This window comes from Borostomias antarcticus (genome assembly GCF_949987555.1).
Source record: "Borostomias antarcticus genome assembly, chromosome: 22".
Classification (NCBI taxonomy): domain Eukaryota; kingdom Metazoa; phylum Chordata; class Actinopteri; order Stomiiformes; family Stomiidae; genus Borostomias; species Borostomias antarcticus.
In genome coordinates, this window is record NC_140255.1 from 2491567 (window position 1) to 2514722 (window position 23156).

The following is a 23156-nucleotide window of genomic DNA, read 5'->3' on the forward strand; positions in this document are numbered from 1 at the left end:
ACACGTCAGAGAACTTGTAGCTTGGTCAGCTTGGTGTGTATGCCGCCGCCAAAGTTACCCAAAGGTTTGAGGTACTCCACCACTTCAACGCGCACTGCGACACGAAATGGTTATGAGACAGTGAAGTGAGGGTGTATGACATCGAGGTATTCATTACACTGAATGTGCGTCGAAGTATTTGCCACTCGACTCAAAATCACTGCGAGTGATTTTTCGACACGTCACCGTGTGTGTACTGTATTTGGGAAATGTTTGAATTTAAGCGTCATCTTTACTTAGAAGTACGCCAGTATGCAGCTTGACAGATTTTCACTTGGGAAACTTTTCAGCATCACTTTGAGGCTTTTGTGAAACATCCATTAGCATCAAAGAGGCATGACAGCATGGTGCATAATGTTGTCAACAGTATCTAGTCAAGGCATTTTGACATTGGGTTTAATACTTCACACATTTGGAGAGGCAGTTGAAATAAGTCAAATAGTACTGTACCATTGTAGTGTAGAGTATGAAACACGGTATGCTTTAAGTTATTGTGATGGGCCCTAGTCCTCGGAAGAGTACAATCAAGGAATGGTTTACTGCACAGTATCTGATTGTTGAAATATATTGCTTCATGACATAAATATTGCAATTATCTTTCAATACCAGGAACAATGAATCAACTATTACTTTGTGCCCCTCTGGTACTGAAAGACCCTAGAAAGAATAACACATTGATTTATTTATTGATTGATTGATGGATGGATTGCAATCAAATGCTGCCCTAATCTTGAAGAACCAATTCTCACCCTTATATTTTCATGTGGAGAATAAACCCAACTGTACTGTGTGGATCTCCAAAGACTCCATGCAGACATGCTACAACCTTCCAGGCTCAACTGTCAGAGACATGCTGTGAAAGGGATTGGTATGAATGTGATTTTCCTATGTCACATGCTTAGCCTGAGCCACACAAATCCTGCCCATGGATGATAGGAGACGGGCGGATTCATCTCATGTTTAAATAATGGTGTTAGTTATCTTTTGAATCAGAGTACACCAGCGTGATCGATGAGTGTTCTCACTGAGTCACGGGGAGGCTGGTGATTATGCAGAGGAGGAACTATGGATTCTGCAGACTAATTCATGGGGAGTGAGTCTCCAGGGCCGTTGAAAGTGCAGGGATAAAAGGTGAGGAATGGAATCATAGCATCTGATACACATATTGGCATGGAAGCAGGACGGGAAACCGCTGCTAAAGGCAGAGCCGTAAGGCGCAGGAAAGGGAAGGTTTAAGTGAATGGGCTTAGAAGTCATGCATTATATGGAAAAATACAGACTCTGGGAGCATCTTAAAGCCGCCTTTAGTTCAATAAGGCACTTATTATAATGCTTATTGCCTAAGGTGATGGTAACTTTCCACTGGTTCCCAAACATCCAAAGGGTTTTATTCAAGTGGGATGGCAACTATGGAGAACAGATCTGGTTTTGGAACCTCTTATCTTATCTCAACAGTACAGTAGCTGTCTTTCTACCACAGTTGAAGCGACCCTTTTTACGCCGATTTCTTTGACAAGCGTGAATTATGACGCTAATTGAAATGCATCTTTAAAGTAAAATCCTCCATAGAAAAGAATTTTACTTGAAGCTTTGCCAGACTGCCAGTTGAATTAACCATGGCTTGCTTTGATTCCTAACAGTACTACAGCGCTCTTTTTCTCCTTATCCTTATTCCTACTACAGCTCCTTCCTTCTTATCTACAATTCCTTTTCTCACGTTTCTTCTGCGCGTTACACCTTCAAACAGAGAAAAAAAGGTGTTATCGCAAAGCCTGAACCATCAACATAAAGCGTTGGATATGCTTGCTGTTTAACACAATGTCTACTCTACATGCAGACAAGCGGATATTTTGCGGCACTTTAATTTCTGAGGACCTGCACAGCCAACCGCATCCAACGCACCACCAAAGGAACACAAAATACACCTTGCATAGGTAGCCATCTTGCATAGGTGAACGCGTAATTAAAAGCATATATATTGCGGCCTTAATCATTGTAAGCCAAAGCTTTGAAAATGCTGGGATAAGTATACCAGCTCTTCTAGTAGGAAGCCATTGTCCTCACTGTGACAGTGGAACTCTGTAATGCAGTGGTGGTCTGTAACACAGCGGTAGTCTGTAATGCAGCGGTAGTCTGTAATGCAGTGGTGGTCTGTAATGCAGTGGTAGTCTGTAACGCAGCGGTAGTCTATAATGCAGCGGTAGTCTGTAATGCAGTGGTAGTCTGTAATGCAGTGGTAGTCTGTAACGCAGCGGTAGTCTGTAATGCAGTGGTGGTCTGTAATGCAGTGGTAGTCTGTAATGCAGTGGTAGTCTGTAATGTAGTGGTAGTCTGTAATGCAGTGGTGGTCTATAACGCAGCGGTAGTCTGTAACACAGCGGTAGTCTGTAACGCAGCGGTAGTCTGTAACGCAGCGGTAGTCTATAACGCAGCGGTAGTCTGTCACGCAGCGGTAGTCTGTAACGCAGCGGTAGTCTGTAACGCAGCGGTAGTCTGTAATGCTTGCCAGAGCAGGTCTGTGGCTGCGTGAGGCGTCCCACCGCTAAGCTGAGCTGGAGTGGAAGTGGTGCCAGCCTTCTCACTCATGTAGAAAATATAATTACAACACATGCCAATCTAGAATGGATGACTCCTCTTTATTCCCAAAATTCAGACTGACAGTGCGTTCACACAGGCAAGCAGGTAGACACACTGTTCTATGTGAAAGTGTATCGACTTAGCCTAATGACAGCTTTACACAAGACTGTACAGTATTGTATGCTGGAAGCCATAAGTCAAGGAGGAAAGTAGATTTGAACTTACAGAGCTGTTAATTACTCAACAGAGTTGTTAGTGGTTCAAATATGTTAATATCACAGGCACAGATTCACAGAGACTCACTCAGCATATGCACAAACATTTTACAGCTAAAACAAAGTACAGCTACTGTAGGTTGAAAGACATGATGACGTGTCTATGGAACATCTAAGCATACAACTTTTCAATAGACTCTTCTGTGAATTCTGATGGTTTTGCTACTGTAGCTGCAGATTGAGAGGTAACCTGAGGCTGTTATAACAGGTCATAACAGAGACTGATTAAGAGAAACATGAAGAAAGTGATACACATCAATTCAGCTTTATTGAAGTCATGCACATCATTACTTATGCATATTTTATTCTAATTGTAATATGTATTAATGAAATTCAGAGGCAATGTCGGGCAGCTGAAAGAAAATGGAGGATAGGCTTACAGTTCACTGCAGTATAGAAACCAAGTCTGCCTACAACAAAACAACACGCCTTGCAAGAAAGGATTACTTTTCCAAGATTATTACAGAGAATGTTGAAAACTCTAAAGTATTATTCTCCACTATAGACCAGCTAATCAACACTCTCCTCCGCCCTCCACAGCTCTCAGCACCACAATGTGAGGAACTCACACTGTTCTTCCATAACAAAATAGCATATTATATTATAATATCAAATAGAGCCAGTATTACCTCTGACATGAACCTAGTTGACCTCAGCAAACCCTGAAAAAAAGATGTAACCATGGGGAAATGTACACGTATCACATTACCAGAGCTTTGTATGATCGTCACTGAGTGTGAGTCCTCTACCTCATGTATTGACCCTGTACCTATATAATTCTTTAAGAAGTGTTCGACAGTGTTTCAAATCTTGTCCTAAAGATAAACATGTCTCTTCAAAACAGCTGTTGTTAAACCAGTACTAAAGAAACCCAACATAGATGTTATTCACTGAACAACTACAGGACGATATCCAACCTCCCATTCATTAGTAAGATACTTGAAAGATAGTCTCAGTACAAATAAACTCCTTTTTCAAAGAAAATAACATCCTGGAGGAACTTCAATCAGGCTTTAGGACACACCACATCACTAAATAATCAGTGACCTCAGACTAAATTCTGATGCAAAATAAGGTCTCAATTCTTGTCCTATTAGATCTAAGTGCAGCATTTGATGTGATCGACCATGATATCCTAATCAATCGCCTTGAAAGGCTGGTTTGTCTCTCTTAGTGTGTGTTAAGCTGGTTCAGAACATACATCAAAGGGAGAAAGTTCTAGTCAGTCAGGCTAGAGTTCATGTGTCTGAGAAACATCACATCCTTGGGGTTGCACAAGGGAGCTGCCTTGGTCCATTACTATTCTCACTATACATGCTACCACTCAGGGATATCATTAGAGAGCACAATGTATGTTTTCATAGTTATGCGGATGACACACAACTGTACATCTCTGCTGTACGATGCTGCAGCTATTCTTTAATCTATGAAAACATTCTCGGTACCACGATTTCACTTAATATTTGTGGTGAGATCCACGATTTGGTATCCAGTGTATTCCTATGGGACGTCACACTAAAACATGAAATAGAAGCGTTGTTTTTGATAGGTTGTTCTCAGAGTTTTGTGGTTGGTTGTTCACATTGGAACACGTGATGGAAGAGGGGTATAAAGTTGCGACCGCATTTGAGGGTATGTTGGATGGATCAAACAACTTTGGTGAGACAACACCGCGTGCAAAACTAGCTGGCAAAACTAGCAAACAACAACGTTTTACAAGCAACTAGCAAACAACACTACTAGCTAGCCAACTAGCTCACATTCTTACTGTCATTATTATTAGCTAGCATTAGCTACTGTTCTTATAGCTACTGTTGGCATTAGCTAGCTCGTATTCTAACGCTAAGGCATTAGCTAGCTAGCATTAGCTAGCTCGTATTCTAATGCTAGATAATGCTAGGATGCTAGCTAGCTATTCACAGTGTATGAGCACCATCCACATCAACACAGGGGATAGACGTGGATATAGGGATCAGGCTAATTTACAAAACTGGACCCAGGAGTGGAGCTACTCGGACGGCGCTTAGTGGGCACGCTCCGCATATCGCAATACCCCTTGCTCAATACTCGCTGCCCGAGGGCCTCCACGCATGCGTGCACGTGCATAGGAATACATTGGATTCCAAATTGTGGATCTCACCATGAATTTTTAAGTGAAATCATGGTACCGAGAATGTTGTCATAGATTAAATAAACGCATTTTGTATGATATTGGGTTGCTTCTAGCAATAAATAAATGGATGAGCAATGACTAAATGAGGACAAAACTGAAATCCTATTGATCGGCCCTAAAACAAAAAGAGAGATGCTGTTTAAAAATCTGGGGAAACTGACATCCTGGATTAAACCTGAGGTTACCAGTCTTGGTGTTATCCTAGATTCAGATCTAAGTTTAAACTCCCATATTAACCAGGTGACGAAAACTAATTTTTCCCACCTTAGAAACATAGCTAAAGTACGGCCATTTATAAATCAAATGGATGCAGAAATATTCATTCACACTTTTATTTCAAGCTGACTCGATTACTGTAATGCACTCTTCACTGGCCTTCCCCCAAACAACCACCGAGACTTCAGCTCATTCAAAACTCTGCAGCCCGACTATTAACAAAAACCAAAAGGAGAGAGCACATTAGCTCAGTCTTAGCTGCTCTGCATTGGCTTCCAGTAACATTTAGAGTTGAATTTAAGGTCCTCCTTAATGGGGGAGGATCAAGCTACATTGCTACTGTACTCTCTTGTCAACTACGTGCCTTCAACCATCCACTGCTGGTCTACGAGAATTTCCCAGTCATAGTCGGAAGAAGATCGGAAGTGCAGCTTTTGTTAATTGTCTATGGCCCAAAGCTATGGAAAACAATACCTATAGATATCAGGGAAGCCAGCTCGCTGAATAGTTTTACGTAAAAGAAAGCTAAAAACGTATCTCTTCACTTTAGCTTTTAACTAGCTCCTTTTGCACTTGCGGGCTCCTCCAGTATAACATTTTATTAAATTGTGCACTGTGAACAGACAGTAATTGCTTGAATGCGCAGATCGTGTGCTTCAACCTAGTACGCTATAGGACAATCAACAGGTTTCGATCATACAAGATAGACCAAAGCCAAAGGGAGCTATAGGCCACTTCCTCTAGACGGAGTCAGACATAGGCGCACAAAGGACGTCTAGCGGGTTGAATGTCAGATGATTTGCTGTGTTTACGACCTACAGTAGTACTGCGGGATTAGGTGCTTCTTATGCGAATGACCCGCCGCTTTGAATGACGAAGTAACCTAGATAAAGGTTAGCTTTTGTTGACCTGTCGCTTTGCACGGCGAAGTAACCTACGGTAAGGTTAGATTTCTGTTCTATCTTCCATCTTATTTTTCTGTTTTGGTTTATTTTATGTCTATTTTTATGTGAAGCACTCTGTGCATGCATACTCTCACTTTGAGCTGCAGTTATTTGTAGGAAAGTTGCTATACAAATAAAGTGTATAATAATAATAATAATTATTATTATTATTATTATTATTGTTATTATTATATGTATGCCAATTAAAACCCTTCTCTTTACCATGCATTCCAATCTGAACAGATTATTCATGAGAACAGGATAAACCCAGTTGGATGGAAATATCCGTAGATTGACATCAACCAATAGCTTTTAACCATAACACCTGTAAAAACTGTGAATAGAAGCATCATACACCATCACTGTGCAACAGCACAAGGAAATTATAATTAGGTCCAGAATAATTTGCTATTTAGCTGCATGACCACGGGAACAATTTAATGCATTAATTGATTGGTGTGGGTGGTTCTAACTAGTGACATTCAGATGACCCCAGCTGAATAGATGTTTTAATTGACAGCTGAATTCTGGGGGCAGATGGAGTTTGACACCATGTACAAATTACTTAATGAGCTTGGTCTAATGACTGTTAAACCTGTTGAACCACAAACAACTGTAGTTCAGACAGGCGAATCAGACCTTAGCAATATCAGAAACCTATTTTTGGAGCCGTATTCATTCAAAATGAGTTAATGTGCTGGCTTTTGCAGAAGACATGCCATGGCTACTACTCTGTGTCTGAGTTTGGTGATGAACTGTTAAAGTGAAATGCTGATTCTGCTTTCTTCCACCTGAATATCAAGGCTTTCAGATTTCTCCTTGAAGGAGAATGTAGTTGAGCTCTATGTTATGTCAGTAAGTTCTCTCATAAAAGCGTTTAATGTTTAACTATCATCTCATTGCCCCCTGTGGGCAAAATGGCTGGTTATTTTTAGACTCCGGATCTAAAATGACTGCTAAGGGATCTGAAGGTTTCATGTCTGCCCTTCAAGAGCCTTGAAGCAGTGGAAGAACGACGTGTAACTCACACCTTAAGAATGAATGTGCAGAGACAAAATCTTTGCAACACATTTAACAAGACATTATACTGTCACCACCATGAAGAAAACAGCACTGTGTGTACTGTGCCATGGAAGTACAAGTGCCCTTCAACTTCTGCTGTTTCAGCACCAAAGGCTGCATCTCATTCAGATGGAATGAACCATCATCTCCATTAAGGGTGTCGCGATATACCAATATATCGTGATTTTCGTGATTTTTAAAATGAAAATACTGAAATTGGGTAAATAATCCAGTCCATGATATATCATATTTAAAGGAGTAGTTAAGGGAAAATGCATGTTTAGCCTTGTTTTAAGGTTACCTTTGATCATATACAATGGTTCAGATCAAAACGTTGACAAAACTAGCACTTTTGAGAAAGTCTGATAATTGCTCTACCACCGTTTTGGTCATACTGTACAATGGATGTGGGTGGGCACCTTGAAAAATCTTTCTAAAACATGTTAAACTCTCAATTTCAAAGACAAGAAGCTCACCGAGGGGGTAATTGGTGTCCGTTGGTGTTCCGACATCAAATTCGCCGCAAAGTATGAATCCTGTAGGGTTTTATTGATCATTTTATGAAATCCATTGACTATTGAAGCGACCGTTGTAGATGTGTAGATCAATCCGCAGAGGGGATTCAGGAAGCGGAACTACTTATGGTAGCTATTGTTTATGTTGCTAGGTATGGAGGACCAAACCTGTCAAAATAGCATGTTACCATGGCGATATAGCACGGTGAAAAGTGACACCTTCGTAGTACGGATAAACCAGGCTTGAACCTGAAGTTATCACGCTAACCCCCGTAATCCTGTTTCGTAGTACAGGGCCCAGGTTAGGTTTGGCTACTAATGCCTGGATATGAAAACCACGCCCCCCTAGCATATAAGTAGCAAGCAAACAAAGAATAAATAAATGTGGAAAAGAATATGGAAATAAATGAATATGGAAATAAATGCAATAAATAATGAATCAAACAATAAATAAATATATAATTGTATACATTTATATCAAATTTAATGTATTTATTTACACATTACTGCATGCATTTATTCATTCATTTATTTATTTTTGTGCATATTTATTAATTCATTTATTTATTGGTCATTTGTTGAGTCATTTATTTATTTATGTATTTTTTTTTTTTTAAATTTTGACAGGTTTGGTCCTCCATAGCTAGGCTACCTAGTTTGCGGAGGTTTACACACATATGTGCTGCGAAATCATAGAACTAAATAGTTCTATGCCAAATATTTAAAAAAGCCTTTCCAGATGAACTAGAATCTTACTTTATGGTGAATTATATGTCAGAACGCCAACTAACACCTCGGTGAGTTTCTTGTGTTTGAAATTGAGTTTAACTTGAATGATTTTTCAAGATGCCCACCCACATCCATTGTATGACCAAAACGGTGGTAGAGCAATTATCAGACTTTCTCAAAAGTACTAGTTTTGTCAACGTTTTGATCTGAACCATTGTATATGATCATAAGTAACCAGGGCTTAACATGCATTTTGCCTTTACTACTCCTTTAACAACAACTGACATATTAAAATGAAATACTAATGTGAATTAAAAAAAGATTAAATTCATTGTAATCAGTTTTCACAGTTTTTGAATAGAAAATAATGGAGCAAAATAAAGTTTAAGATGCATTTTATGTGATCACATTGGTCCTCATTCCTGAACATTTTCTTAAGTGTCTTCTTAAATGTCTTCTTACGAACTTTGTAAGACCAACCCTAAGAAAGATCCCCGCCGGATTCATGAATGGGTGGAAATGTGTTCCTAAACCGCCAAAGTGTTCACAGCTGTGCTCCCCTTCTTAAGTTGAATGCGCGTTCTCGTACACCTGGATTTGCATACATAACGCCCCGCCAGCCCCTTACTACAGGGTCGTGTGCACACAGAATCCCCAGACAGCGCGGAAAAAGTTGAGACGTTCCCAATTGACATGATTGATGTTCAAGGCGAGGCCTTGTTGTGGCGTTTTAAACGCCTTTCCCCACTTGCTCCAGCACGCATGCGCACAGGCCAGCGCGCAGACTGGCTATTCTCCGTCTGTAGGCTACGATCGGATTTTTGGTGCCTAGAATATTGTGTGCAATATGGCTGAATATTTGTCAGATTTAGAGGATCTAGAAAATGAATTAGAATATGATGGACGTCCATATCGTTTTGAGCCAGAGTATACGGACGAAGAGCTCCTTGAAAGGAGGGTGAGGAGACGGAGAAAATAGTCCCTCTGCGCGCTGTGTGCATGCGTGCTGGAGCAAGTGGGGAAAGGCGTTTAAAGATCATATAACAGAGGCTAAAGACCACGTATTTGAAAACCACAACAAGGCCTCGCTTTGGGGAATCACAACTGTCGATTCATAAAATCAGATTGATGAAAACAACCGTTTAGCGGCCGAAAATAGATTTTTAGAAACTGCATTCTCAGTGCCCCGTCCACCGCCATTACATGGATATACTTGGCTCGCGCTGGATTTTAAATTTCTTCTACATGCCTCCGAACTACACCAAAGTGATCTCGGTGAGTCAAGCCTCTTATAATATGTCGTAAATAAGGTCCAGGTTGTCAAAAACGAGCATTGTCCTTTAACTTCTTCTTAACTGCGTTCAGGAATGAGGTCCATTGTTCTTTGTAACAATTGCTGTAGATATTGTGATATCGTTATCGTGATATTTTTTGCCATGATAATCGTATTGTAAAAATGTTGATATTGTGACAGCCCTAATCTCAATACATCATCTCCAAACTGAAGATCTGTTTTTGTTTCAGACAGAAAGCTCTCAAAGTGACAGAAAATGTTTAATGGCACTAAAGTGTCTCTCTGTCCTCTGCATGGTGGACTGCTGTTCACTCACTGCTCCGCTCTCCGTTACTTGTTATGTTATTTATTTTTTATTTATAATGCGCCCCCCAACCAACTGTTACATCAGCCCGGGGCACAGCCCAGGTACAAAGGGAGACAAACAAAAACAAAGGACTGCAAACGAACAGATTAACAAGAAACGCCAGGAATTGGAGAGTGGCTGGCTGCTGTCGGGCGTAGCGCCGCCTTCATGCTTCCTAACAAAGCGCTTCACAATACAAATAACAGATAAAAAGGAAGAAAGAGCGATACAAAATGCAATACGACAATTATGACATACAAAATACAGTACAAGGCAATTACAATGAGAGGGAAAGGGGGGGGGGCAGCTACACAAGAGTAATGACTTTTACAGAACTGCATAGTCTCACTAAAGTTATGAGGTGACTTCTGCTTGCAGTGTGGATTTTGAATGCCTGGCCAGCATTCAGAGAGGTCCTCGGTCTGAGGGCATTAAATGCACCCTGTCCCCGTTAGCTCGTCTCCACACTGAGAGACTGCCTTCCAGTAACAATGGCAGAGAATGAGTGATTTAATGCTATAATGATGTACCTCCTACCTCTGCACCCCATCTACCCTGGCTCATTTACTTAGACATTGGGTATCTATACCTCAGCTCCTACCCCTGTATCTCCAACACATAACCCCCCCCCCCCCCCCCAACCACCCCTAAGCCTCATCTCCAGTCTGTCAGCAGGCCACATCCCTCAGCCATTGGGGCACTCTCACCCTTCCCCCCCGGAATGATAGATAGAACGCCAGATTGGACCATTAGTTACTCCCTGCTCACCCCTCACTGCCATGAGTATAGGAAGGGGAGAGAGGAAAATAGCTTTAAGGGATCTTAAGATGGAAGGTAAAAAAAACGCACCCAATCTAGAGGGAAAAATCACACGTCACCCACTGTAGTGTGTCATTCAGGGGCATCATTGAGGATGTAAAGGGGGGAGGAGTCTGTGGTTTGTCAAATACTCAGCACCAGATGCCCCATATTATTTTCTAACAGCCCCCCCCCCACTACCTCCTCCATCTACCATGTACTGTTTTCCCATCAGTTAATAGAGGCTCAGTCTTTCCCAGCTCATTTGTGTGGGTGTCCGCCCCCCTGCCTGGCCTAGGGGCGGAGGTTAATGATGATGAAGAGAGCCGCTCATCGGGGGGTTGGGTTGGTGCTGCTGGTGGTGGATGTTGCAGCGCGGACGTGTGACAGATGGAGACGAAGGAACACAGAGTCCTTGAGCTGGTCCCGCTGCTCGCTCGCTCTCGCCCGGGTCACGTGACTGGCCACCACAGGGAACACTGGTCCAACGCTGCCCCCCAGTCCTTCAGAGAGGAGCAGGCGACCTTCTCTCTCTCTCTCTCTCTCTCTCTCTCTCTCTCACACACACACACACACACACTGTACACACAGGCATCCAAACACACAAACTGCATACTGTCAAGAATGGTACAGTACATTTTGTTCTTGTTCAAGTAACATCCACATTGGGCTACATCCACACACCTAGAGTAAAAGTGGATACGCACACACACATGCACACATATCCTGTCAAGTATTACATTTCCTCCCCTTTTTATGTCAAAGTCATCCACTCCAACTCAACTGCATGCCTACAACACTGCACACATTAAGCTTCCACGTGACCTCACTATTCCTGACCTCCAGTTCTCCCTGACTCTTTCCTCCTCAAACTATTTTAATGTTATGCACACTTATCCACATGTTCTCTGCTGATATTGCCCTTTGGGTCTAAATTGACTTTAGGAGAACCCTTTTCCGCTTTGTTGCATTAGCAGTTTTAGCTAGCTTGCCAACACTGACACTCCTCTTAGTGTCAGCAGCAAAGCGAAACCAGTGGAAGGCAAATGTTAGAATTTAGACCACACAGCTGGCAGCGATTTGGTAACGCTAACACTTCTGGGACGTCGGCTGTCTCATGCCACTACACGGTAACTTTGTCAAAATCAGACGAGCTAATTAGCCTCGAGAGCCGAGATTAGCCGTGTGGTGCAATGTGAGAAATATGACGTTAAAATGGCATTAATTAAAAACAGATAATAAAACACACAGGGGTCCACAATGAGGAGGTGCTCTGATAGAGATGCTGTTGACAATACAACAGGCAAGTAGAGCAGGGGATCCATGGCCGTGGAGATACAGTGGTTTGTCCTCTATTATGCACTTCATGTAGGCCTAGGCTAGAGAGAATTTCATGGGCGTGAGAGTGCACTGTTATTGTTAATCAACCAGCGCCTTGGTGTGTTTTATGTAGAGATTGCCAATAGGGATGGGGATATGGGTCTGTTCCTTGACCAGACCATCTGGCCCAGGTTTTAGTTAGTACAGTATGTTGGTTTCTGCGATGCCCATTGGCTAGATTCCTTGGTGTTCCAATTTCAGACGTGGTACAGGTGCAAACCATGATACAAATTATTCATACACTCATTAGTTTTTATAAGCTTCATATTGTTTGATGTACAGTATGCTGTGTGAACATATTTGTGCACATCCGGAGAAAACATGGACACAAACTTGTTGCCATGTGAGAAATTTGAATTTAGTTTGCTCTGAAAACCGAATGACTGTGCATCTGCTGTATCACCTCAGGTCAGCAGCAGAGCTACAGTAACGCTGACAGTGCCAACTACCCTGGAAAGAAGATTTAAGAAATTGTTTAGACAGGAAAATACTTACTACTGTATATTCTTACCAAGTATGAAGTAGCAGTGCAGCGCAGTCTGAATGAATGACCCCCTTGATGCAGTAGCATATTTATATTATTGCTCAGGATCATCCTGCAATGAGTCAGCGTTCTCTAGAATATATTTATATAGGCTACAGTACATCAAATATATTACCACTGAACGGCATCTTCGACCTAAGGTTCAACTCCATTCCGTGCAGTCTTTCGACCTGTGGCTAATGTAATGTGAACAAACTGGACATAATACACAGTAAGCTGTAGTCGCTGAAAAGTGCCTGGTGAGAAACATACATACAATGGTGTTGCACAAAGCCTCAGAGATGGACCCTTTGTGAGATGTTCGCACGGCCTAGTGACTTTGTTTGCTGCGCTGACTTGCTAATGAAACGCCCGGCAGACAAAGCAAGTTTATTAATTAGCGCACCTCTTCTCAACATCAGGAGGGATGACGCTCTCTCTTTCCCACTGCAGGACACACAGGTGGAGAGCAGCCAGCGACCGACAGGTCACCACGGGTGACTTGTCAGTTTCTGGTGTAATCCAGATGGTCGTGTCTCTGCTTTTCTCCTCTGGAGAGATCTGGCTTGTCAGATCTGTGTGCACACTGGAATAAGACAGAGGAGCTAGTGGCGAATGTGGAAGCCAGGCAAACAGAGGGAAAGGATGGTTGGACTTTTGAGCGTTTGTATCATGCTCCTGGCGAGTCCCAGTCCTCATTAAGATCAATTCCAGTGAGTTGGGGCCGAGCAAGTGTCACAGGGCGTTTGGCGGTGCGCCTCCAGCTGTAAGAGTAGAGGGGTGAAACCTCTGAATGAAAAACACACTCTCTTATGCATGAACATGGCAGACCTCACTGGGGTGTGAATGCACACTGGAGCAGCACACATCTCAAACCGGCTTCCACTTTTGCCATCAAAACACTGACTAGTCATCTGGGAGCTTACATGTACTGGGTGTTCTACTTAGCATGGAGCTCCTCTCGTTGTGGTAGCTAGTGCTGCACCCAAATGAAGTCTGAGCAACTGAGCTACAGCAATATTGAGCTATTGCATTTGGAGAATGTGGTTTGAGCTCATTCTGCATGATATTTCTGATGAGATTCTGCTTGTCATTTATTCGTATTATGCCACCAGCATCTGCCACAGCGTCACTTATGCAGGCTAATCAACGTCATCATGATTATGGGTAAATGTGTAAAAAGTTGTGAAGCACAATAACTCAAGGGTAAAAAACAACAGAATGTTACAGATGCGATTGTAGCTGTGTGACGTTGCTTGTGTCTGGAATGTAGGCTGGCGGTCCAATCCCACAGTTTTCTGCATTGAATTAACTACAAGAGAACCTCTCTGCTCTCAAATTCAAAAAAAACATCTGTCACTGTTACATTTTGACTGAACACTATTCATTATCCCCTTCCTTCTCATCCCACAGCTCTCACTGTATGCAATGTCCAGCATTGCATAGCTAGTGCTTTTCATAAGCCAGATCTCTCTCAGGGTAAATGCCTTTTCAGTAGATCTTTTGCCGTTCTTCCAAGGCTGTTTCTACTCTCCATCCCCAAGTACCAAGTGGCCACAGTCCATTTTCCCACAATACCATTCAGATGTCATTTACCGGAGCATACTGTATCTGTCTGTTCTCTCTCGCTCTGGGGTATCTCAAAAACTCTGCCAGGGGAGAGATCGGTAGCTGGATGAGACCTACTATCTGCTGATTATCAACCATTTCCAAATCCTACAATAGAACTCTGAGCCGTAATAAAGCCCTTTGTTCTCATGTCCTGACCCACAGTCCATTTGGAACAGCTGTGTCTGCCGTGTGAGCCTCCGTGAGAGATAGACAGACACAAAAGCTCTCATCAAAAGGACTTTGAAATAATTCATGGCAGGGTCTTTGATCTAAGTTTGTGTCTGTGTCATTCACCACTTGTTCTCTCTGTAGTGTGATACTGAGGCTCAGTCGCAAACATGGCTGCTTCTGCTCCTCACTTTCAGAGGTGTTTTAGACTTACACAGTAGCATATCGCAGATGAAGAGGGCAGAAGCAAAGGAAATGCAAATATGAACGCATTTCTAAATGTGCATCATGGGTATATATTCTCAGTGATTGTTTGAATTCCATCTTCGGATTTCCTCATGACAGACTAATGCATGTTATGACTTTTGGTTGTTTTTTTTATCTCTCTTCTCAAAAGGAGCCACCAAAGACATGGGGAAAATGCTGGGTGGGGAAGAAGAGAAGGACCCTGATGCAGAGAAAAAAGAGGAGGAACGACAAGAAGCGTTGAGGCAGCAGGAGGACGAGAGGAAGGCCAAATATGCAAAAATGGAAGCAGAGAGAGAAAACATCAGACAGGGCATCAGGGACAAGGTACTGTAAAAATAGCCACCATGTTGAATGATGAATGGTATGTAAATAGAGTAAATCTGGTGGCCTGTTTAGTACTCGCATGCAACTGACTGTGTGTGTGTGTGTGTGTGTGTGTGTGTGTGTGTGTGTGTGTCTGTGTGTGTGTGTGTGTGTGTGCGTGTGTGTGTGTGTGTGTGTGTGTGTTTAAGACTTGGTTTACAATTATGGTCAGTGGTGTAATATAATTGTTATTGGCCTCAGTGCAAATATTTTTTCATGCCCCTGATCCCACTCCATAACAAAGAGAAACCTGCATCCTACAGGCCCTGCGCTCATCCATTAGATCCATCCTACAGGCCCTGCGCTCATCCATTAGATCCATCCTACAGGCCCTGCGCTCATCCATTAGATCCATCCTACAGGTCCTGCGCTCATCCATTAGATCCATCCTACAGGCCCTGCGCTCATCCATTAGATCCATCCTACAGGTCCTGCGCTCATCCATTAGATCCATCCTACAGGCCCTGCGCTCATCCATTAGATCCATCCTACAGGCCCTGCGCTCATCCATTAGATCCATCCTACAGGCCCTGCGCTCATCCATTAGATCCATCCTACAGGCCCTGCGCTCATCCATTAGATCCATCCTACAGGCCTTGCGCTCATCCATTAGATCCATCCTACAGGCCCTGTGCTCATCCATTAGATCCATCCTACAGGCCCTGCGCTCATCCATTAGATCCATCCTACAGGCCCTGTGCTCATCCATTAGATCCATCCTACAGGCCCTGCGCTCATCCATTAGATCCATCCTACAGGCCCTGCGCTCATCCATTAGATCCATCCTACAGGCCCTGCGCTCATCCATTAGATCCATCCTACAGGCCCTGCTCTCATCCATTAGATCCATCCTACAGGCCTTGCGCTCATCCATTAGATCCATCCTACAGGCCCTGCGCTCATCCATTAGATCCATCCTACAGGCCCTGCGCTCATCCATTAGATCCATCCTACGGGCCCTGTGCTCATCCATTAGATCCATCCTAGAGGCCTTGCGCTCATCCATTAGATCCATCCTACGGGCCCTGCGCTCATCCATTAGATCCATCCTACGGGCCCTGCGCTCATCCATTAGATCCATCCTACGGGCCTTGCGCTCATCCATTAGATCCATCCTACGGGCCTTGCGCTCATCCATTAGATCCATCCTACGGGCCTTGCGCTCATCCATTAGATCCATCCTACGGGCCTTGCGCTCAGCAAAGTCATTAACAGATTGCTCAGATCCAAATTCCTGTGTGTTCTCTATTGAGAGTATAGCCAATCCACTGAGTCTTTCTAGTGGAGCTAGATGGTATTATGGCAATGGTAAGCTATAGTTAGCCTCCGGGCTCCGGTTACACGTCAACGTTAGCATCCGATGACAGTAATTGGGTATTATGAGTCTAATCTATCTAATTTCCTCAGTTTAGCAGTACACTCATCCTGTTTTCTTTTATCCTTCTTCTTGTGGGTGCCACTTTTTTGTTTGGGCTTGCTATACATTATTTTGCTAACTTTAACTTTTCTCATTTGTCGAACACTCGCTAAAACCTTTGAGGGTAAGAAACAGTTGACGCCATCCACGCAAGGGAGCACTGTCATTGGACAGACAAATTAATTCAGCATTGTTACTTGGTTACTTTGAATACTGCGTGAACCAGTCAATTCACGAGAGGGCCCACCTACAATAAATAGGCAGAAAAAAACATTTTTTCCCCTGACAGCTTCTGGGCCTCGATGCAGCTGCAGTGGTTTTACCATCGATATCTTGGAGTACAGCTTTGATATTTTTCACATGGGCCTCTCATGAAATTTGAGATGTGAGCAATGAGAGAACATGGTTCCTTTTGTTTCCTGCCGAGCATTACCGGCTGCTTACATGAATACACAAGAGTCGTTCCGAGCTTGCCAGAATCACTGGATCCATACTGTAGCTTTCGCTTAGGCTCCATGCATGCTGGAGAACAACAAGCAGGGAGGGATTGGGGCTCCAGAATTTCAGTCACGTTGTGAAGCTCAACTTAATCCTGCAGTAGATGAGACCCCACAGGGTTCGCTCTCCACCAATCAAACGCTACATTCCTCTCATCCCTCTCTCTTGGCACAGCAATTGATGGGGAAGTTGAGTTGTTGTACAGTAGGTGGTGATCCCGACACGTTACCCCACACATATCAGCTGTAATATCAACAGATTTGTTGTGTAAAGAATATAGAAACCAAAATGTGAGCACACCTATTATGCTGAAAGTAATCTCTGAAGTAATCTCCACAGCTGGTGTGTGTGTTGGAGACGGTGGGACAAAATATGCAAATCCAGGGCTGTGAACGCGCAGTACAGAAGACTGGTTTCATCCTTCCCCATCCTTTCACAGCACGTTTTCTCCCAGGAAACATAGCCCACGTTTTGAGACTATCCTGCACCAAGACACTGAAACCCAAAGCATGTGGCAAGCGTCAAATGAATGTTCCACAACATTACACAACTTAATTATAATCCCAATGTTTTGTACCAGTTGCAGCGAAGCATCAGCTGCACACAAATCGACTTCAAAGTCTACTTTCCAGGGTGTTGGCCCGTGGCTTGACGCACATGTTGTGTGCTTTGGATATTATATTATATATATAATATCCACTGCTATAAACATGTATTAACTGGTGGTCATGGTACAGATAGAGAAATCAGAGTCTCTGGAGTATTTTATTTCAAAGTAGCTTTCTTGTGTTTGCTGTACCTCTTGCCCTTTCTCTCTCTCTCTCTCTCTCTCTCTCTCTCTCTCTCTCTCTCATGGTTGTGCTAACAAAAGGCTGTGCCAGTAGAAGTGAAGACAGCCAAAGCAAAGTCCCTCCGTAGTCTGCACTTTCCATAATTCAACACCCCAAAGCTTCCATTCATTCCTCTCTATGAATACTTCCCTTTTTCGACGCAAGATTAGTACCATCACAGCTCACTCAAACTCGTTAAAAACATTAAAAACTTTTAAAGTCTGAAAGCTAAAATCCCGACAGTGCAAAAGAATACATATTTTCCTGATGAGAACTGTATGTTTGTGGTAGGCCCACTGTATAGTACTGTATGTAAGGATAACAGCAAAATGTCATGTTAAGATTTTATATCACTCAATCCACATACAGTTTGAATGTTAAATGCACGTAAAAGCTTGTTCATTCTTTTATTGAATGTGCAACATTGTTCACACACACATACACACAAGCACACACTATGTACTCTCTGTTCACATAGCCTTTCCACTCTGGCTAAGGGGTGACAGGTACTGTCATCCTCAAAGATATTTATTTCCACAGAATCACATTAGCATGCTCGGGAGAGCAGTGAAGGGGTCACAAGAGAGTCCCTCCAATTTTCTGCTTCTCCACCCCAGGATCAACTGTCTCCCAGGCAGCGAGGCAGGCCACCGGCTCCCGCTGTGGAGCCACACTCGCTTCCTCATCACCCGGCACTAACCCTGCATGAGCAAACAGAGTTACAGATCCAAAATGGCCGCCCGATCACCCTAAATTGCTTGGTTGACCTTATATTGTTGACGGAAATGTTAATTGGTCTCGTCCTTTAACATGTATTTTGTGAGATTGTATGATTAATATTACGCTGAATCTGTTCCCAGAGTATTGCTCTCCCAAATAGTATTCAAGAAGCAAGAAGTATCATAGGTAAAATCAGAGTTGTTTTCATGAGACGTCGGACATAAAAATTAGTGTTGTTTTATCATATTAAATCAAGTCTCTGCGACTGATATTCCTACTAATATTCATCTTACTTTTAATATTATTTTTTATCCATGAAGAACATATACTTTGAATAAAGATAATGAGACATTAAGGTTTTGGTTTCGCTATTAATTGATGTCAATATAGCAGGTAGAGTGCCAGTTTACTCACTAGCAGATACATAAAGTGATTGATTTGTGATTGAAGTGATATTAAGTGTCTTGGCGTGCCAAATATAGGATATTTCAGTGCAGTTAAACTTCTACCTTCACAAACAGAAGAATCAATATCCACACACAGGCACACACACACATTCATAGATGCAGTAATGTTTCAAGTAATGTTTCTTCAAGTCAAGTCTTGTCAAGTCAAATCAAGTCAAGTTTATTTATATAGCACATGTTCATACAAGTAAATGTAGCACACAGTGCTTTACAGAATAAGAAAAGGTAAATAAAAACTTGGTTCATAGTGTATGGTACACAGAACAATAAAACAAGTCAAGACATGAAAAAGGAAGTTTAAAAGAAACAGTGAAAAAGTTTAAGATTGAGAAGATTTTATTATAACATAAGTACAGCTACATGATAAAAGTGAGATTAAAAAGGTATGACACGATCTCGCTTAAAAGTCCCCATAGATTCAACCATTCTTAGGTTTTCTGGCAAGGCATTCCAGAGGCTGGGAGCATAAAAACTGAAGGCTGCCTCCCCAGGTCTCTTGGTCATGACTCTAGGGATCATTAAAAAGTCAGTGCCAGAGGACCTCAGGGACCTACTTGGTGTATATTATCTTAAAAATATGTCTGACATGTTCAGGTTCATGATTATGGAGTGATTTATAAACTAATAGAATAATCTTAAAATATATTCTAAACCAGTGCAGTGATTGTAAAATTGGTGCGATGTGTTCTTCTGGTCTTAGCGAAGACTCGTGCTGCAGCATTTAGTATCATTTCAAGTTGACTAATAGCTTTCTTTGGAAGACCAGACAGGAGTGTTAGTGATAAAAGCATGCAATAGTCTTTCAGTGTCAGCCTGGGAGAGAAAAGGTTTCACCTTAGCAATGTTTCTCAGGCATAAAAGGATGTCCTTGTCACATTCTTAATATGGGCCTCAAAATTAAGATCAGACTCAAATATGACACCTAGACTTTTGACCTGGCATTTGGTGTTCAGTGTCATCCATCCATCCATCCATCCATCTTCATCCGCTTATCTGGGGTTGGGTCGCGGAGGCAGCAGTTCCAGCAGGGGGCCCCCATACATCCCTTTCCCTGGCAGCATCAAACCAGCTCTGCCTGGGGAATCTTTAGCCGCTCACAGGCCAGTGCGGAGATGTAATCCCGCCACCTGGTCCTGGTTCTGTTCAGTGTCAGTCTTTTTTAATGCCCAGATAGTCTCTCCCTTTCAATTTCACCAATGATCAACGCATAATTTTGTCCTGGTTTAACTGAAGGAAGTTCAGTGACATCCATACATTTCTACTGCATGAGCAATACATTATACCAAGTGGTCAACTGCTCTGTAATCATCAGGTGTCACAGAAATATAGAGCTGGGTGTCATCTGCATAACTATGGTAGCTAATATTGTGCCTCTTAATGACATCACAAAGGGGTAGCATATAGACTGAAAAGTAAGGGCCCTAGAATGGATCATTGTGGGACCCCACATGTCAATTAAGTGTTTTTTTTATAGCTGTGATCAGCAAAGGTGACAAAAAACAATTGGCCAGTTAGATAGGTCCTAAACCAATCAAGGACTGAGCCAGAGAGACCGACCCAGTCTGCCAACAAGGATATCATGATCTACAATGTCAAAAGCTGCGCTCAGGTCTAGAAGGATTAGGACAGAGAGCTTTTTGGACTCAGTGTTGATTCTGAGGTTGTTCACAACCTTGACCAGTGCTGCCTCTGTGCTATGATGAGAGCGAAAACCACACTTAAAACGATCAAGGAATTTGCATCTAAAAAGTAATTTAACTGTTTGAATAAAAGAAAATCTAGAATTTTACAGTACTTAAAAATGTGAGGTTGGAATTGGTCATGACTGGGTGATATTCATCCTACTGTAATGTCAGTTATCTTGTAATATCTCTGAAATACGCTATAAATTCCTTACACTTTGAGGTAGAGAACATGTTGACAGCTGTGTAGGAGGCGGGATTTCTCAGGCTGTCAGTCATTGAAAAGGGCACCCTGGAATTGTTTTGATTTCGAGAAGTGATCTCTCCTAGCATTTCTTATTGCCTTATTAAACATTACATAATGATGTTCTTGAAGAATATTGTGGTGGACCCGAAGCTTGGTCTTCCTCCATGTGCACTCAGCTCTTTTGCATATTCTCCTTATTCCTCCATGGAGCTTTTAGCTACAACCTTTTTTAATTTCACTCAATTTGTCAGTGGTTACTAGATCATTAATGTGAAATCCCCACTTCCTGCGTTGTTACGCTATTTGTGTTCATTATTTTGACATTTTCAGGTGCTACAGAGTTCAGATAGCGTTTCTTAACAAAGCATAGTGTGTTTATTTCAGCTTAGGGTATCAATGCAGTAAAGAAAATACAGAAGTGGTCAGAAGCATTGATTATGAATAGATCCAGTAACATGTTGACTAAAATCCATGGGGTTCAAGAGATTGATAAAATCCCTGGCCTATGATGATAATAATGTTATCATAGTTTGTGTGGATCATAGACACAAGTTCAGAAAAATCTGCTAGGAAGGTAGGAAATTGCTCGGGTGGCCTATACACAGTTACTGTCAAAACTGGAGGCTGGCAATTTAAAACTATAGCGTGATATTCAACAGAGGTAAGATGCTCCTGCAGCTCAGAGAATTCATAGCTATAGTGGCTGTCCCTCCCCCCTCCTCCTAAGATGTTCCGTCTCTAGTTGTGTTCGAAACCGTTCTCTATTCATTATAAAGTGCACTATATAGTGTATCTGACATATTTTTCTAGTGTTCGAATGAGTTAACCAAATTAACTCAATGGTTAATTTAATTCACTATATAGTCCACTACAAAATACCCACAATTCATGGCGATTTCTAGTGAACAGAAGATATACCCTACAATTTTTCCACTATACCATTTTTACTGAAGACGTGAAGAAGAAGATGGTATCTATCGGTGGCTAAGGCAGTTAGCTCTAGCTAATGTTACAATGATTCCTGTAGCTGTTATTCTTGCTGCTAATGCGAGATAGCCTCTGTTTATGCCTGAGAAAGAGAAGTTGAACCAGCAGCATCAAAATAGCTACAGGAATCACTGCTTTAGCTAACCGGCTATCACGGTCTTATTGTGCAACTTTACAGTTTGCTATCAGCAGACAGAACCATAGTTGACAAAACCACACTTAAACATCATTAGAATTTCAACAATTTGCTTGTGTGTTTTTTGCTCTCACAGTACGGCATTAAGAAGAAGGAGGAGAAGGAGGCTGAGGCCCAGGCTGCCATGGAACAGGCCTCTGAGGGCAGCCTCACTCGCCCCAAGAAGGCCGTCCCGGCTGGCTGCGGAGACGAAGAGGAGGAAGAAGAGAGCATCGTTGACACGGTGATGAAATTCCTCCCTGGCCCGCTTGTTGATATGTTCAATAAAAAGTAACAGTATGAGATTGCTAGACGTCTTACTGCAACTTACTCCCCGTCCACTAAAACCCTCCCAACCTTGTCTTACCCTTCCTCCAGCCATAGTTCTAATAGTCCAGGATTTGAGCAATGTACCCTAGTATTTGTCCTTAAGTTAAACTACTGTATCTGATTGGTGTCTAGTTCTTTACACTTGGATCGGGCACCGTTATTGAAACGGTAAAACCATGACCCAATGCTTGAATCTATGTAATATCTGCATTGATCTGATACATTTACTTGAAGATAAATCTCATGCCAGGTTTTCAAGGTATCCAGGTCTTAGAATATGATCTGATATTAGCCATCATCAACAGTTTTTGTTTGTAAATAGCCTCTGGTTAAAAAATTAAAATAAAAAAATAAATAAAAATAATTTATGTGAGTAAAAGGAAATATACAGTACAGTATAAAAACAACTAAGAGTATAAGCCATATTTTAACTTCTAAGAAATTCTCCGAATCATATCAAAATTTGATTGAATTTTGTTCTTATGTTCTTGATTGAAATACATGTAGTGTATATAAATACATACTATGTTATTGCTTTTCC

The 23156-nt window shown here is 42.1% G+C and overlaps 1 protein-coding gene across 1 annotated transcript in view; it reads left to right on the plus strand.

Moving 5' to 3' along the window:
• Window positions 1–22580, plus strand: part of cplx1 (complexin 1) — a gene marked incomplete at both ends in the record, with an annotated part of 41193 nt that extends 18613 nt beyond the window's left edge. The window contains 2 exons of the mRNA XM_084455981.1: window positions 15048–15223; window positions 22383–22580. Coding sequence (XP_084312107.1) covers window positions 15048–15223; window positions 22383–22580 — 374 coding nt within the window. The remainder of the gene's footprint in view (window positions 1–15047; window positions 15224–22382) is intronic.
• Between the last annotated feature and the right edge of the window lie 576 nt (window positions 22581–23156).